The sequence below is a fragment of the Mirounga leonina genome, unplaced genomic scaffold, assembly GCF_011800145.1.
Source record: "Mirounga leonina isolate KUSES-001 unplaced genomic scaffold, KU_Mleo_1.0 Mir_366, whole genome shotgun sequence".
Lineage (NCBI taxonomy): Eukaryota > Metazoa > Chordata > Mammalia > Carnivora > Phocidae > Mirounga > Mirounga leonina.
Genome location: NW_023270709.1, coordinates 27,389,135 through 27,404,687, shown reverse-complemented (window position 1 = coordinate 27,404,687; position 15,553 = coordinate 27,389,135). Strand labels below are relative to the sequence as shown.

At 49.0% G+C, this 15,553-nt stretch overlaps 2 protein-coding genes and 2 non-coding genes across 4 annotated transcripts in view; 2 read left to right on the top strand and 2 right to left on the bottom strand.

The window, feature by feature from the left end:
* POM121L2 (POM121 transmembrane nucleoporin like 2) overlaps nt 1–3,126 on the top strand; it is a 24,523-nt gene extending 21,397 nt beyond the window's left edge. The window contains exon 4 of the mRNA XM_035030455.1: nt 32–3,126. Coding sequence (XP_034886346.1) covers nt 32–2,942 — 2,911 coding nt within the window. The 3' untranslated portion in view covers nt 2,943–3,126. The remainder of the gene's footprint in view (nt 1–31) is intronic.
* The window catches only part of LOC117997523 (histone H2B type 1-C/E/F/G/I), an 881,166-nt gene that overhangs the window by 388,301 nt on the left and 477,312 nt on the right, over nt 1–15,553 (bottom strand). The gene's annotated exons all lie outside the window — the stretch shown is intronic.
* Nucleotides 11,488–11,559, top strand: TRNAM-CAU. The gene has a single exon. It is a non-coding gene; the product is annotated as a tRNA-Met (tRNA).
* On the bottom strand, nt 14,645–14,726 carry TRNAS-GCU. The gene has a single exon. It is a non-coding gene; the product is annotated as a tRNA-Ser (tRNA).

Genomic DNA, 15,553 nt, shown 5'->3' with positions numbered 1-15,553 from the left:
CCCCCCCCGCCCTGCGGCACGGACGTGCGAGGCGGCAGCCGCCCCGGGAGCCGGCCAGGCCCACCGCGTGCGCGGCCCATGGGGCTTGGAGGCGCCTTCCCATGGAGAGGCCCCGGGATTCCATCGTGGGGCCTCTTCCCTCAGACTGGTGGGACAGTTACGTCAAGCGGGCTGCGTGGTCTCCTCGGCACCCCCGGGCGGCAGGGAGCCCGGTGACCATCAGGATAGCCCCTCCTGAGCGGGGAGCGCTTGCCTCCACTTCCCCCGCAGCGGCGATCGCCTCCGCAGGGCCTTCGCCCTCTGAGAAGCCCCCAGACCCGTGTGCGAAGGAGACGGTGCTGAGGGCCCTCAGGGAGTGCAAGAAAGGGAGGGTGAGGTTTGAAGAACCGCTGTTGCCCGACGGCGGCTCGCACAGTAAGAGAGGGAGTCCGGACACCAGACCATCCGCGTTTAAGCCGCTGGTGAAAAATGGAGTCCTCACTTCTTTCGTGCCCAGGCCCGGGCCTCTGAAGAGAAGCCTCGAGTCCTGGAGCTCCGGTCGCAGCCCGAAGAAGAGGCCCAGTCGCTCCCCCGTGAGCTCCTTGGCCAGCACAGGCAGCCCGCTCGGCTCCGGAAGAAATGCTATCACGAGTTCTTACAGCTCTTCTAGAGCTTTCTGTGAGCCCTGGAAGAGAAGTGTTCCCAGTGCATCCCTGCAGGCACCAGAGTGGCCAGTAAAAAGGAAGGAAAAGGGTCATCAGCCTCACTCCCCAGTCGCACTGGAATCAGACGAGTCCCCAGCATCAACTGGCAGCTCTGGGCAGCAGAGTCAGGAGATCCCACGGCCACTCTCTAGTCCCGGGGACCTGCTGTCACTGACCCCACCTCCCCAGCTTGGTGATGCAGACCCTGAAGAGGGCCTGGCCTTAGGGCAGAGAGGTGGGCTCCAGGGGAGCGACAGAGCCGGAGGGGAGACAACTGAGGTCACCAGAGACTCTGCCTCTGAGACGTGCTCTGCTCTTCAGCCTTCCCTGTCTCTCACCCTGCTTTCGGCAGGCCCGGCTCCAACCCAGGGCACAAGTCCACAGCTGGAAAGCTTAACAAAAACGCAGAGGTCTCCCCTGGCCCTGCCACCATCTCCTGAAGACGGCGTCCGTAGAGCGCAGTCCGCTGGCAAGGAGCATGGCCTGCTGTCCTCCCGAGGCCGCTCACGGTCCGAGCCCCTTCCAGGCACCTCCTCAGACTCACGGCCCACGGCAGCTTTCATCCTTCTGACCCCTGTTTCTCCCACGTCACCGGCCACGGACGCCACATGGCCCCCTGCGAGCTCTCAGGCCGACAGGACTACCATGCCCCCGAGGCTGCCTGCCCTGAGCCCTGCAGGGCTCCCTGTGCAGAGTACTCCGTCTGGAATGAGCAGCCCAGCTCCCCGTCTTCCTGCATCTGCACCTCCTGTCGCGGCTTCTGCGGGCCCCACGTGGAACCCCATTTTGGGGCTCCCACCCGAGAGTGAGACTGGAGGCTCCTTATACTCCAGAACTTCAGTCACCGCGACAGCATCTTCAACTGCAAGCGTCTCGACTCCCACCTTCAAGCCTATCTTTGGCGGCATAGGACCCCTTAGAGCGACGCCCGTCATGGCGCCTTTCTCTCTCAAGCAGGCCTCTCCTCTGGCTCCTGCCGCTTCTGCCCATCTGCTCCGTGGCCTGGTCAAAGCTACCTCTGTCGTCGTGTCCGCCACCCCAGTCCTCACGTCCAAAGACTCTGCTTTCGTGGCACCTTTGGATCTGGGCGTAGTGAACGTCACCAGGAGCACGGCCGGCACTTTCTGCCTCCCGTCGGCCTGCCACACCTTCAGGGCCAGCTTCGGCCCGGCCACAAGCTTCATTTTCCCAGCCCAGCAGCGTGCTACCATTCCTACCGTACACGCGGTCACCATCTTTAGCCAGGTCCTTTCCAGCACTGTCCAGATATCCCCTAGTACAAGCACCGCCAATTTCAGGGCTGTGGGCGGTCCTCTGGCAGCTTCAGCCCTGGTAACCCCACACCAGCCCTCGTTATCATCCAGCAGGTCCAGTCCGACCCCAGCATTCGCAGTTCCCTTGGGCTCAGGCTCGAGGCCACCCTTCCCGCTCTCCCCCGGAGCCACTCCCCAGCCGGCGCTGGGGGCTGCAGGTGGGCAGAAGCAAGGGGCTCCCCAACCAACCCTTGGCCCAAGCTTCAGTAGGCCTTTCAGTTTTGGAAGCTCAGCCGTGGCATCCCCCACCCCAAGCCCCACTGCAGCTCAGCCAGCCTTCAGCAGTGCCTCGCACTCACACCTCGGGCGTTGGACACCCTCCGCCTCCGCCCGTCGCCTCCCTGCCGTCATCTTGCCGACTTTTGGCCGCACTCCAGCAGGGTTCCCCTTCGGTCAAGCTGGTACAACCGGGTTTGGGGCTGTGGCCCAGACGCACGGGAATGGCGCCTGTGGCTCAGTGTTTGGCAGCACAGCCCCACGACCTTTTGCCTTTGGGGGATCAGTGACCCCTATGGACTGTGGGGAGTCTGGGATCAGTGCCACTGCCCCAGACAGGAGCTCCAACTCTGGGGCGTCCGGCATTGGAGCAGGGCCAAGCCAGACCGCTGGCACCCTCACACCCTTTGGAAAAGCCTGGAGCCGGAACACGCCAGGCCTGACCAACCAGAGCTCACCTTTTGTCTTGGGGAGGGCCAGCGTTTCTGCAAGAAAAACTATGTTTGGGGGCCCCTGCATGGCCCCCTTTGCTCAGAGCACCCCTGTCCCTGGGCCAGTAATGACAAGCAGCAGCCTCGGCTGTGGGATGCCCTCTCCACCTGCCCAGGGTTGTGCTGGGAGAGGACTTTTCAGATCATCAGCCTCTTCATTTTCCATTGGTGCAAAATCAAAAACCCCAAAGAATCGGGAGCAAGGGCATTCCCGAAGGCATCATGCCCACAAGAAATAGCCTGCGTCCCCGGTCCTCTGATCTGGACCTCAGGATTGTGAAGAGCCTCGGTGTCTTCCAATTCTCGAAAGCAAACGTCCCCCAGATCTAAGGCTAGAGCTTTACATATGCACCCTGTGGGTCCCAATCTATAATCCAGAAGAAGGTGAAGGACCAAGGTATCTAGTGGAAACAGCAGAATGAAACCGGGTGGGACCAAACCTTTGGAACTGAAGAAACTCTCCTCTCGCCCGCTCCTCTCTGTGTCAGGTGCAGGGCAGTCAGCCCTGCCTCTAGCTTTTTCCTTGGGATAGACATGCCAGAGCAGCCCAAGCTCTCTTGCATCTCTGGCGGGAGGAACAGATTCTAAGTCTTAGCCTGCTTTTATTTGGCCCTCAGAAGTAGCTCCCCTTCTCTTGTCCCCCAGGAATCCTCACTCCTCACCGCTTTGTTCCTCAATGAGTGCTTGGAGGAGCTTTTGATGTCATTTGATGAAATCTGATGTAATTGTCCTTGACTGATGAGCCCTTGAGGGCGCACATGTCCTGTGCTTGCTGTCAGTTCCCCCCCACCAAGCCGTTTTAATCTTTTCCTGGGAGAGCTGGTGCTCCGGCCCCTCCCTTTTCCCTGCCAATTTAGCCCCTCACAGATGGGTAGGTCAAGCCTCAGTCTGTCAGAGCCCAGTTGCCACTCCTCGTTCCAGAAAAGGGAAGCTCCCGGCCAGTGTCCCTCCAGGCTTGGAGCAAGCCGCCCGGCCTTCTGCTTGCCACTCCCCAGTGTGTCTGTGCAGACTTGCTCTCATCACTTTGTCAACACTACTGTGCATTTTGTACTTTCAGCTGAGTTTGGAGGAGGAATGGCTTGTAGGAGTGATGTTATGCGGAGAGACAAAGCACCAGTAAGAAGGTTTCTGGGACCGGGCTGATTGTATAGGGCCAGCAGCACCACTTAATGGCTGCAGGTGTTGATTCCTGAACTCACAACAGTGTTTTGACTTCAAGGGATGACTTCTCAAGAAGTAATAGGGCCCGGAGTGGGAAGGACAGGTTCTTCTCCCTATTATATTCCTGATCTCTACAGTATGAGCCAGAAATGTCCAATTAGGGAGCCAAAGTTTACATTTCATATTTTCTTTTAATCTGTGCCTCCACGTTCACATCTCTCCCGGAGAAGACAGGCAGGGCAGGAAGCCTCTTGGACCTGAGAACACAGGAGAAAGGGAGAAACAGCAGATACATCAGCAGACTTCTGCCCTGTAGCCAATAGGAGGTCTGTGAGTGAGCTGTGACATATTCCTTAGCACTTCCTAGTGGGAAAAAAAGAGGCAAGAATGACTCCCTGAATACATCTATCTCCTGTTTTATGGATACCTTGGAAGAGGTCCAATTGGAAAAATAAGCAATCTTAAATTGGTTGATAAAATAAAAATAAATTGTTGAAATAAGTATATGATACAGGAATTACTGTTAAACTCATATCAAGAGAGACGCAGAAAGACGTTAAGAAGCTTGCCCAAACCCACCCCGTTAGTAAAGGTAGATTTCGGATTTAAAGCTTCATGGCTCCGAAGTCTGTGGTCACCTCTCCCTCACTATGGCAGGCCACCAGAGTTAGAGGTCTCCTACAGGTATGTCTGACTCCAAATATCCATGCTGTTTCAACTTTTTAAGGCATCCCATGACCTAAGATCGCCATCTTACAGAGGGGGGCAAGAGGAAGAGATAGGACTCTGTCTACTGCTCTTTACATGATAATTTAATATTTATCTCGTGATGACCCTATGCCCTGTATTGTGCTTTGTACCAGACATTCAGAGGCAAAGGACAATTCCTCTTTGGGAAAATTAATTGTGTGGGGAGATTGGTAAGTAAGCCAATGAGTCCAACACAAATGCCAAATGCCAAGGGAATGGAAGCAGAGCAGGTCATCTTATTTAAGACTCAGAACTTGAATTCTGTCTTAGTGTGTTCTGAGCACCAAGTGGAAAGGGGTCATTGCAGGCTGAAGGCGGAGCATGTGCACTGATAGGTCTGGAAGACAGAACAGGTCTACTGAGTTAACTTCCAACTTCCAGATACCGGGATACTTCCAGGCATGGCTGGGGAGAAGAACGGGCAGATCGTGGGCAGATTGTGGGCAGATCGTGGGGCAGATCATGGGCAGAACATGGGGCAGATCGTGGGCAGATCTTGGGCGGATCATGGGCAGATCGTGGGGCAGATCATGGGGCAGATCGTGGGGCAGATCATGGGGCAGATCGTGGGCAGATCTTGGGCAGATCATGGGGCAGATTGTGAGGCCGGTCATGGGGCAGATCGTGGGCAGATCATAGGGCAGATCATGGGCAGATTGTGGGGCAGATCATGGGGCAGATTGTGGGCAGATCATGGGCAGATCTTGGGGCAGATTTTGGGGCAGGTCATGGGGCAGATCATGGGCAGATCGTGGGGCAGATCATGGGGCAGATTGTGAGCAGATCATGGGCAGATCTTGGGCAGATCATGGGGCAGATCATGGGGCAGGTCATGGGACAGATTGTGGGCAGATCATGGGGCAGGTCATGGGCAGATCTTGGGCAGATCATGGGGCAGGTCATGGGGCAGATTGTGGGCAGATCGTGGGGCAGGTCATGGGGCAGATGGTGGGGCAGGTCATGGGGCAGATCGTGGGGCAAGTCATGGGGCAGATCGTGGGGCAGGTCATGGGGCAGATTGTGGGCAGATCGTGGGCAGATCATGGGCAGATTGTGGGGCAGGTCATGGGGCGGATCGTAGGCAAATCATGGGCAGATCGTGGAGAGATCATGGGCAGATCGTGGGCGTGTTCACAAACCAGGTGCAGTATGGACACTGTTCTAAACACAATGGAGAGCCATGGAAAGATTTTAAGTAAGGAAGAGACAAGTGTGGGTTTGAGAGCTCTGGCTGTCACGTGAGGGAGAAATCACACAGGGATAGACTGGAGGCTTGAAGACTTGGGAGAATGTGAAGACACCTGCAAATGTTAAAAATGTGAGTTCGAACTAGGTCACTAACAGTGACTGCTAAGTAGGCGGAGGGAGAGCAGAAATTAAGGAGCAGGAATGGGTAACAGATTGCATGGTTGTGGGCATAGGAGAGAGAATGAAGAAAAGGGGTTGCTGAAGAAGATGGATTCTTAGCCATCTGGCTTGGAAGAGTGGATAACACACTTTGGGCAGAATACATGGAATTTCACATAGAATGTGAAATGACTATAGGATGTGAAGGAAATGTTCAGCAGGCTATTCAATCAATAATTCACTCAAAAAACACTGGCCAACTGATATTGGTTATTAGGCACTCTTCTAATATTTGGGATGTATTAGTAACAGACAAAATTCCTATTCTTATGGAGCTTTTATTCTGGGTGGTGATAAACAATAAACATAATAGAAAGTAACTACTAGGTGAAAGAGCTGGTAAATGGCATGACCCAAATACAGATCGAACAGGGCGGGTGGATTAAAATGGGGCCAGAGTTTCATCTGCGGTCTTATGAGAAGCTGACAACTGAGCAAAGATGTGAATTCAATGACAGACATAGCCGTATCAGCGAAAGAGGGAAGAGGATCCCAGGCAAGGAGAACTCGTCCCAGGCTCCAGAGTGGGATGTGGAGCAGGGGGAGGCTTTGGGGCAAAGAAATGACAGGATCCGACTCACTTTTAGGTATTATTATTCTGACTGCTGGCTGAGATGAGACTGCAGAGTAAGAGAGGAGGTGCACAGACTGGGAAGAGGGTTCTAGAAGAGTCCACATGAGAGATAATGGTGGCCTAGAGCAGTCACAGTGGAAGTGGTGAAAAATGGTCAGATTTTGTACATATTTTCAGAGCTTTGCTCTTAAATTGGTTGTGAGGTGTGAGATGAAGAGATGAGCCCAGGATAAAGCAGGATTTTTAGTTTGAGCAACTGAAAGGACAGAATGTCTGGCGGGGGCTAGAGGAATATTTGAGCCTTGTCAATGTGCATTAAAATATGGAAAGAGATGGTATGCCTTAGGGGGAGGGTATAGAGGGTGAAAAAGAGGGCTGAATTAGTGTTTTTTGATCAGTAGGAAATTAGTGAACTTCTCAACTGTATTGTTATAAGGAGCTCAATTCTCCAAAAACAATAATACTGTTTCATTTCATACAATTAACAAAAATGAATTCCAAATGTATTAATGACTCTAAGAGTAGGAAATAAAATCATTTTAAAATTCAGAAGAAAATATAGATTATGTTTACATCCTGGGGACAAGAAAGTCCTTCTTACAACCAAAAATAAAATAAATTACATATATATATGTTAAAATTAAACTTTGTAATAAAAAACATCCAAAACCGAAGGACTTTTGTGAAACTGGGAGAAGTACTTCAAGCAAATAGAAGATATTATCATATACATATATATCACCACATCAAGAAGCAAAAAACAAAGAACTCAAAAGAAAACTAGGAAGGAATGTAAATATAAAATTCAGAAAAAAGATACTGTTCCTCTCTATGAAGGATTCTAATTTGACTAGCAATTAGTGAATGAAATTTCTAAATGTACGCATTTATTTTTTTTTAAGATTTTATTTATTTATTTGACAGAGAGAGAGAGCACAAGCAGGGGGAGTGGGAGAGGGAGAAGCAGGCTTCCCACTGAGTGGAGAACCCGATGCGGGACTCGATCCCAGGACCCTGGGATCATGACTTGAGCAGAAGGCAGACGCTTAACCAATTGAGCCACCCAGGTGTCCCTAAATGTATGCATTTAAATTTGAAAATTTAAAATGTAATAACACTCTAAAATGTTCACAATATAAAAAGTGGACACAAGTGTGAGAGACGAAGCCAAGCCCAGAAAGAAACAGCACAAAATCAGAAGCTAGAGGCAGGCTCTGCCAGGGTTTGAGCAGCTCGGTGCTGGGGAGGATGCACCCGAGTCTGGGAGGAACAGCATCAGCCCCTAGTGACGTATGTTCTGTTGGGGGTCAGGGACACATTGCCATGCCCATGATAGCCTGGGTGAGTTCTCCCCGGAAATTCTTCTCCCCTGGCTCCAACTCCAGGCTCAACGAGCAACCTCCACTTTCCTAATCAGGTTGTTTTGGCACCTCAATCTGGGCACCACGATGGATCCCATTAGTTATTTCACTATAAGGGCATAGTCCCTACTGACACCTCAAAATACATCTGCCAAGAGTGTTTTGTGGTTTATGATGAACTTTACCTTCCCTGACAACATTCTTAGTTTCTAGACTGGCCGTGCTGAGTGCTAAGTCCCAGGAAGCCTGGTTGTACTGTTTTTTACTGCTGCAGAACACATTACCCCAAACTTAGCAGCCTAAAACAACACACGTTAACCCATAGTTACTGTGGGTCAAGAGTTTGAACGCGACTCAGCTGGGTCTTCTGCTTAGGATCTCACTAAGTGGCAATGAAGGTGTTAGCTGAGGTGATGATCTCGTCTGAGGTTGACTGCGGAAGGAAGCACTTTCAAGCACACTCCAGTTGTTGATAGAACTCTGTTCTTCGCTGCTACAGGATGAGGACATCAGTTTCTTGCTGTCTGTCGGTGAAGGGCAAGCCATGGTTGCTGGCCATGTGGCCACCAACATGAATAGGCCACCACTGGCCCCTTGCTTCCTCAAAGCCAGGAAAGGGGAGGTGGGGAGAGACATAGAGATGCAGGTGGGGGTGGGATTAGGGCAGGCCCCAGCAAACAAATGGGTGCTACTATGTCATTCACGTCATCATGCACACATCGTCACATACCTGCTGTCGTCTTGCCATATTCTGTTAGAAGAAAAAACACAGGTCTTGCCAGACGCTCAAGGGAACCGATCACACAGGGGCATGGCCATCAGGAGGGAGGGACTGTGGGGATCAGAGTAAGAGTTTGTTTGCCATGCTGGTGTAGCTGGCCCAGTTCATCTCCACCCACAACGCTTGTGTGTCAGGTCTTACCGTGTCACCGTCACGGAAAATGAAAAACAAAAACAACCACTAGCCTGGGGGGGGGGGGTGGGCATAGTCCATTCAATAGAAGGCACTCAAAAAGGATTTACTGAAGTAAAATGTAGTTTTATTTTATATAGTATTTATTGTATATACATATTTTAATGTATCACTTTTTATTTAATTATATTTATGCATATTTTCCTACTACAGCAAATATAGGAGTGTAGCCTTTGGCAAACAATGCATCTTTAGAAGCTCAAAATTTGGGACGCCTGGGTGACTCAGTCGTTGGGCGTTTGCCTTCGGCTCGGGTCATAATCCCAGCGTCCTGGGATCGGCCCCGCATCAGGTCCCATATCGGGCCCCCTGCTCGGCGGGAAGCCTGCTCTTCCCTCTCCCGCTCCCCCTGCTTGTGTTCCCTCTCTCACTGTCTCTCTCTCTGTCAAATAAATAAATAAATCTTTAAAAAAAGCTCAAAATTTTTCTTAAACCATGCAAACCTGTGGCACATGAAACATACTTTCTTCTTCTTCTTTTTTTTTTTAACTAGGCACCAACGCAGGGCTTGAACTCATGACTCTGAGATGCAGACCTGAGCTGAGATCAAGAGTCAGGTGCTTAACTAACTGAGCCACCCAGACATCCCTATATTTTCTTAATCTTGAGAAATCTAAATTTCCATTGTGGTTGTAATTTCTCATGTTTTATTACGCTTTTGCAATCTAAATGACTACTCTAGTAGAGTTGAGACACGTATCTGTTGAATGTAGAAGACAAGATTTTTTTGTATCTTAGGGGGCTCATTTTAAAGCAGTCCAGACCGTACCATGAAAAATACAAATAAGTTTAGGGGCATCTGGCTGGCTGAGTCAGGAGAGTCTGCAAATCTTGGTCTCAGGGTCATGAGTTTGAGCCCCACGTGGGGTGTGGAAGCTACTTTAAAAAAAAAAAAAGAAGGGGGTGGGGGGATGGGTTAGCCCGGTGATGGGTATTAAAGAGGGCACGTTCTGCATGGAGCACTGGGCGTTATAGGCAAACAATGAATCATGGAACACTACATCAAAAACTAATAATGTAATGTATGGTGGTTAACGTAACATAATAAAATAAAATTAATAAAAAGATAAAAAAATACAAATAAGTTTCATATGAAGGAGAAAGAAGGGAATTCTTCATGGGTGTGGCCAGAGGTGAAGCCAACTGCTCAGCTTTGCCACCTTCTACAATTACAGCATTTTCCTGTGGCGGGTACGCTGTCTATTCACATCACGTTGGGCTAGGTTAGTGAGGAAAGCGCGAGAAGGCAGTGTGGCTCTGTCGAGGGGCCACATCAGGACCGGCCACTTCTCTCCTCAGTATTTTCTCCTCACCCCAAAGGCCTCCACTATAAAGGACCACACGTATTTTTTTGTTTGCTTTAGCTCTGCTCTTTGTGACTTCCTCACAGAAACCATTAAGCTAGGTTTTAGAGAATGCCTAGCCTTGAGAAGTAACATCCCAGAGTTTCTGAGCATTCATTTGTAGCTACCATTCTCTCTCAAAGGAAGGCAAGGCCACTCCCCAGCTGAGCACCCACTGCCTGAAGCTTCTAGATTTCCCAGTGTCCAAGCAACTGTGACCTTGTGGACAACATGGAAAAAACCTAAGTCTGTTGTTTGTTTACATAAGTCGTGAAAAGTATTTAACTGGGTGAAAGGACATAATTCTTACTGTCTAAGAATGTGCTTTCCAGAAAACGGATATCCATATTTTAGTTTTGATCTCCCTTTAATACACTCCTCGAATTGATATGAAGGAAATGAATTCCTGGAAGTAACACTTGGAAAGTAAATTTTCTTTCACTTGTTGAGGAGAATACTCTCAAGTCTCTTCGAGTCAGCACCTTTCTTTGCGTATGTCATTCTTTCATGCGTGAGGGGTGGTGAGGAAACCTGCCAAGGTTCGGCACTTTCCTCAATGAGCACTGTGACTTTTCTCCTGCTCCCAAGGACCACTTCATGGTTCTACAACTGATTTGGGAAGTTGTCCTTTCGTGCCCACTTTTGCTTTAGCTCCCTTAAGTATACATAGAAGGTATTTCTTTTCCTTCCTCCTCTCCCTCCCTCCCTTCTCTTTTGGCTATTACATTGCTGCGGTCCCCTCTTTTCTCAGTACTTTATTGAAGTATATTTTACATTCAGTAAAATGCATGGATCCTAAGTGTAGACAGAGCAACGAACTTTGCATATGTCTAGCCCATGTGACCACCGTTCGCATCAAGATTGAAAACATTCCCATTACTCCAGAAAGCTGCCTTATGCCGCCTTGCCAGCCAAGACTGCATCCTGCAAGCTAAGCACTGTTCTGATTTCTATCACCAGGTAGTTTTGCTTGTTCCTGAACTCATATACGTGGGATCATATAGTACATCGCCTCGTGTGGCATTTTTTGCCCAGCACGATGTTTCTGAGATTTAATTGTGCTGTTACATATACAATAGAATTGATAGAAATGTATTGTTTTTATTGCTAAGTAGGATTCTATTGTATAAACAAACCACAGTTTACCTATACAAGGAAATGAGATACCTGACCATGTTCATAGTTAGGAAAAACAGCACCCCTTACGGTGTGGCTAGCAGAGTGGCGCAGCGGAAGCGTGCTGGGCCCATAACCCAGAGGTCGATGGATCGAAACCATCCTCTGCTAGAGTCCCTGCTTCTTTTTCCTCCCTCCTGGATCTCAGGCAGAAAGGGCAAGTTGCAGAATCTGCTTTTTCTTTGACCACTCCTGTGACATCTTGCCACACCTCACCTAATCTCTACAAATGGTTAAGTATTTCTGCCCCCCCGCCCATTTTTTTGCAAAACCTGCCCTTCTCACTCATTTCAAAAGAGAAACAAATCTCTCCCTTCTTACTCAGGAAGACGTGACAAATTTACCTTTAATTTCCAATGCATCAGCATTATGTCTTTCAGAATACACACTTGTTTCTAGTTATGGTTTTATATTTTCTCTACACTTGAAAGAAAAACATCCTCATTGGGGATTTTTGTCTGATGACCATATTGCACTTTACTTGGGCACAGGTCTCCTGCTCCTTCCATTTTTTTATTCAGTCCTATGCATGATTTATCAGTTAGATCAAGTTAATGGGAATGTTTTATGAATCCTGTCTAAAGCAATACATGTTGCAATAATCATGAAGACACCATTTGTATGCACTTTATGGGCAAAACAGAAGCAAAGAAGTTAAATGTGAAATGGTAGAGAAAAATGGAAGGGTTGCATTACCAAAAAAAAAAAGTTTGTGCATCAGGATCCCATGGACAAACTCAGAAAAAAACCAAAACGAAACATGGAAGTCTTAGCAAGGTATTTGCAAAAATATGTCTTTGAGGAGTTTTGTGAGTAAAGTACTCTTGAATGAGTTTCTCTACATTATAACAAGAAAATACAAATTCTTATAACAACAAGCACCTTAAATAAAAAAAAATTCAAAAATCACATGGAAAAATGGAAATAAAGTGATGGGGTTTGTAGGACCAGGGGCAGGGAGGGGGGCGGGGGCGCTGCTTTGACCCTTCACATTTACAGGTGTGCACTTTGACTCACAATAGAATGTGCAGACAATGCTGGAGCCGATATGCCATCATCTTGCCACCACCCTAGTAAAGGTTGGTTATCAATACATGCTAACTCCGAGGGGTAATTCTCATGGGCCACGGGCAGGCTGCCCCAAGATGGGCCACTTTGGCGTGAAGATCATTTTGAATTAAAAAGCCATCCAAACCCAGCAGACTCAGGAAAAGCTCTTCACCTCCCCTACAACTGGCAAAAAGGAATTGAGGTAGAGAACCTGCTCCAGGAGGAGAACTGTCACAGCAGAGAACTATATTATACTCTGAAGTGGGTCTGGTAGGCAGGGAAGAATCTAGCAAGGTCTCTATGTCCTATTGTTTCTGAGTGGCCCAGCAAACACTTATGTCCCAAATATTTGCTCTGTTTCATCTTCCTGTGGATTGCATTTCTTCCTTTTGAGTCCCAGACCCCTGCCCACTTCTCCTTAGTTCAGAATGACGCAGATACCTCATTTTGCTTGGCTGTCCTTGGAACTTCATGTCCGTGTGTGTTCCCTCTATGAACAAGATTAAACTTTATTTTCTCGTGTTAGTCTTTCTCATGTGAATTTGATTCTTGAAGGAGCTTGAAAACCAGAGGAAATTTTTGCTTCCTGACTGGAGCAAGATATTTGTATGGTCTTAAGATGTCTCCCCACAAACTGCCTATTCCTCATAAAAGGGGAAAGTACACTCATGTGTGACCTTGACTGCGTGATCAGAATTAACCCCAATAATGAGGGGCAGTAAACATTGCATGTCTCTTGAATTTAGATGCCCTGAGAAAGACTTAACACCACTTACATGGTATTATGGTTGGGGGTGCATAACCTGAGCCTAATTATGAGTGAAAAAAATGCCACAAAGTGCAAATGAGAAGTGTTATTTAAAACAACAACAACACAAACCACAAAGTGAGCACTTACTGTACTCTTAAAAAATGTCAATGTCATAAAATACCAAAAGAGGCTGTGAAGATGTTTTAGATGAAAGGAAACTAAAAGGATATGGACAGCCAATGTTAACTACCTGGAATTTAAATAAAAACGGTTTTGGGGGTGCCTGGGTGGCTCAGGTCATGATCCCAGGATCCTGGGATCAAGCCCCACATTGGGCTCCCTGCTCAGCGGGAAGCCTGCTTCTCCCTCTCCCTCTCCCCCTGCTTGTGTTCCCTCTCTCGCTGTGTCTCTCTCTGTCAAATAAATAAATAAAATCTTAAAAAGAAAAACCAGTTTAAAAAAAGGATATGTCAACAGATACAATAGCTAATCTGTACTGGAGGGGAAATGCTATAAAGGGCATTACTGGGTCAACAGACAACATTGAAATACAGGTGAGAGATTTTAAAAACAATATCGTTGTTAAATACACTGAACTGGTACATATACGTCATTATATATAAAGAATGCCCTTATTTTTAGGAAATGTCTACTTAAACATTTAAGAGCAAAAGGCCATGGAACATACAATTTACTCTTACGTGGTTCTGAAAACAAATAGAGAGAGATAAAGATGAAGATGGAGACTGAGTCAGAGAGGGAGGGAGAGGCAGAGGGAGGGAATGGTTTACAATGTTGGTGGGTGAATCCCGATAAAGGGTATACAGGCAGTTTTTGTACTATTAGTCTTACCGGTCTTCTTTAAGTTTGAAGTCATTTCCAAGTAAAAGACTTAAGCCCCTTGTAATGGCAATTTGAGAAAGCAAAGAAAGAACAGGGTAGTAGACACTCAAGTTCCCTCCCGCCAACTTCAACGGGTAGCAGTGTTTCGTGGCTGGCTTCCTTCTGCTCCTCGCCGGCCGCCGATCACCAGCATTTTGAGGCCAGTCCAGGACGGGAGGTTCCCCAGGAGGGGAACCCGTTCCTCGGACGAGGGGTAGCCCGCGTCCGACCAAAGCCTTGGCTCTTGGCTGCGCAGCCTGGGCGGCGATGTGATGGGGGCGAGGCAGTGCGCCGCGGGGACGCCGTACCCGAGCCCCCGGGTGGTCGTCCACCCGCCGGGGGGGGAGGCTCTCAAGGCCGCCGGCCAGGTGCCTTCAGCCAGACGCGCGAGAGCCCTGGGGTCCCCGAGAAGCCAGCCTGTCGGGCGGGGGAGGGCCGTGCCGCGGTCCCTTGGGCGGGTCAGGCTGAGCCGCACAAAACGCAGGCCTCCGCTCCCGGGAGCCGGCGGGGAGCCGACGAGGGTGGGACTCGAACCCACGCGTGCAGAGCACAATGGATTAGCAGTCCATCGCCTTAACCACTCGGCCACCTCGTCCCGCGGAGACGCAGCCTTTTGAATACTCTCTTACGTCTTCCTTTGGGCCAAGCTTTGCATTTGACCCCGAGGCGTGGCCTTGCCCTTCAGGCTGCGGTCGTCCCCGGAGATTTCTCGCCCACGGCCGGTTCTTTCCACCTTCCCGCGGGGAGCCTTTCACACCTGCGTGATCCTGCCTTACCCGCCCCCCGCCTCGCCAGCCTCAGTTCTCCTCCTTCCTCCGCACTCACTCCTGCCTTCCAGTCCCCTGAAATTCTTTCTCTTCTCCCCAAACTCCACAACCTCATTTTCTACCCGCTACTCTGCCCTCGCTCCACCGGCTTCGGCGCTCCGCTCATCCTTCAGATCTCAGCTAAGGCCCGACAGCCCCTCGACCCCCTGTTTTCCTTACAGTCCGACTTACTGAGGCTTTACAGTTGAAACATTTTTGGTAAAACGTTTTCTCTTGCAAATGTATTTTCATTCCATGTCTGCTACAGAATTTTATCCCAATATTACGTATTTTTGTGCTCAAACACCCTCTCGTGCCAGTAGGCAACAGAGAGCGTACCTTGAAATTCAAGTTTTGGTTATTTCCAGCGCTGATACATCTATTCAAGCACTTCTCTTCTGACCTGAATTGCTTTCGCATTTAGTAGTAGCACACGATAAAAGATACACACAGGTAATTTTGATAAGTAATTTATTATATATGTGAAGTAGAACTGCATCGGAAATGCGTCCGTCAGTGAAAGGCCTGGGAATATTTTTCCCCATCAAGTCATGTGGCATAAGAAGTGTCCGCAGTGGCATAAGAAGAATTTGGTGGGAATTAACAGCAAAAAGAC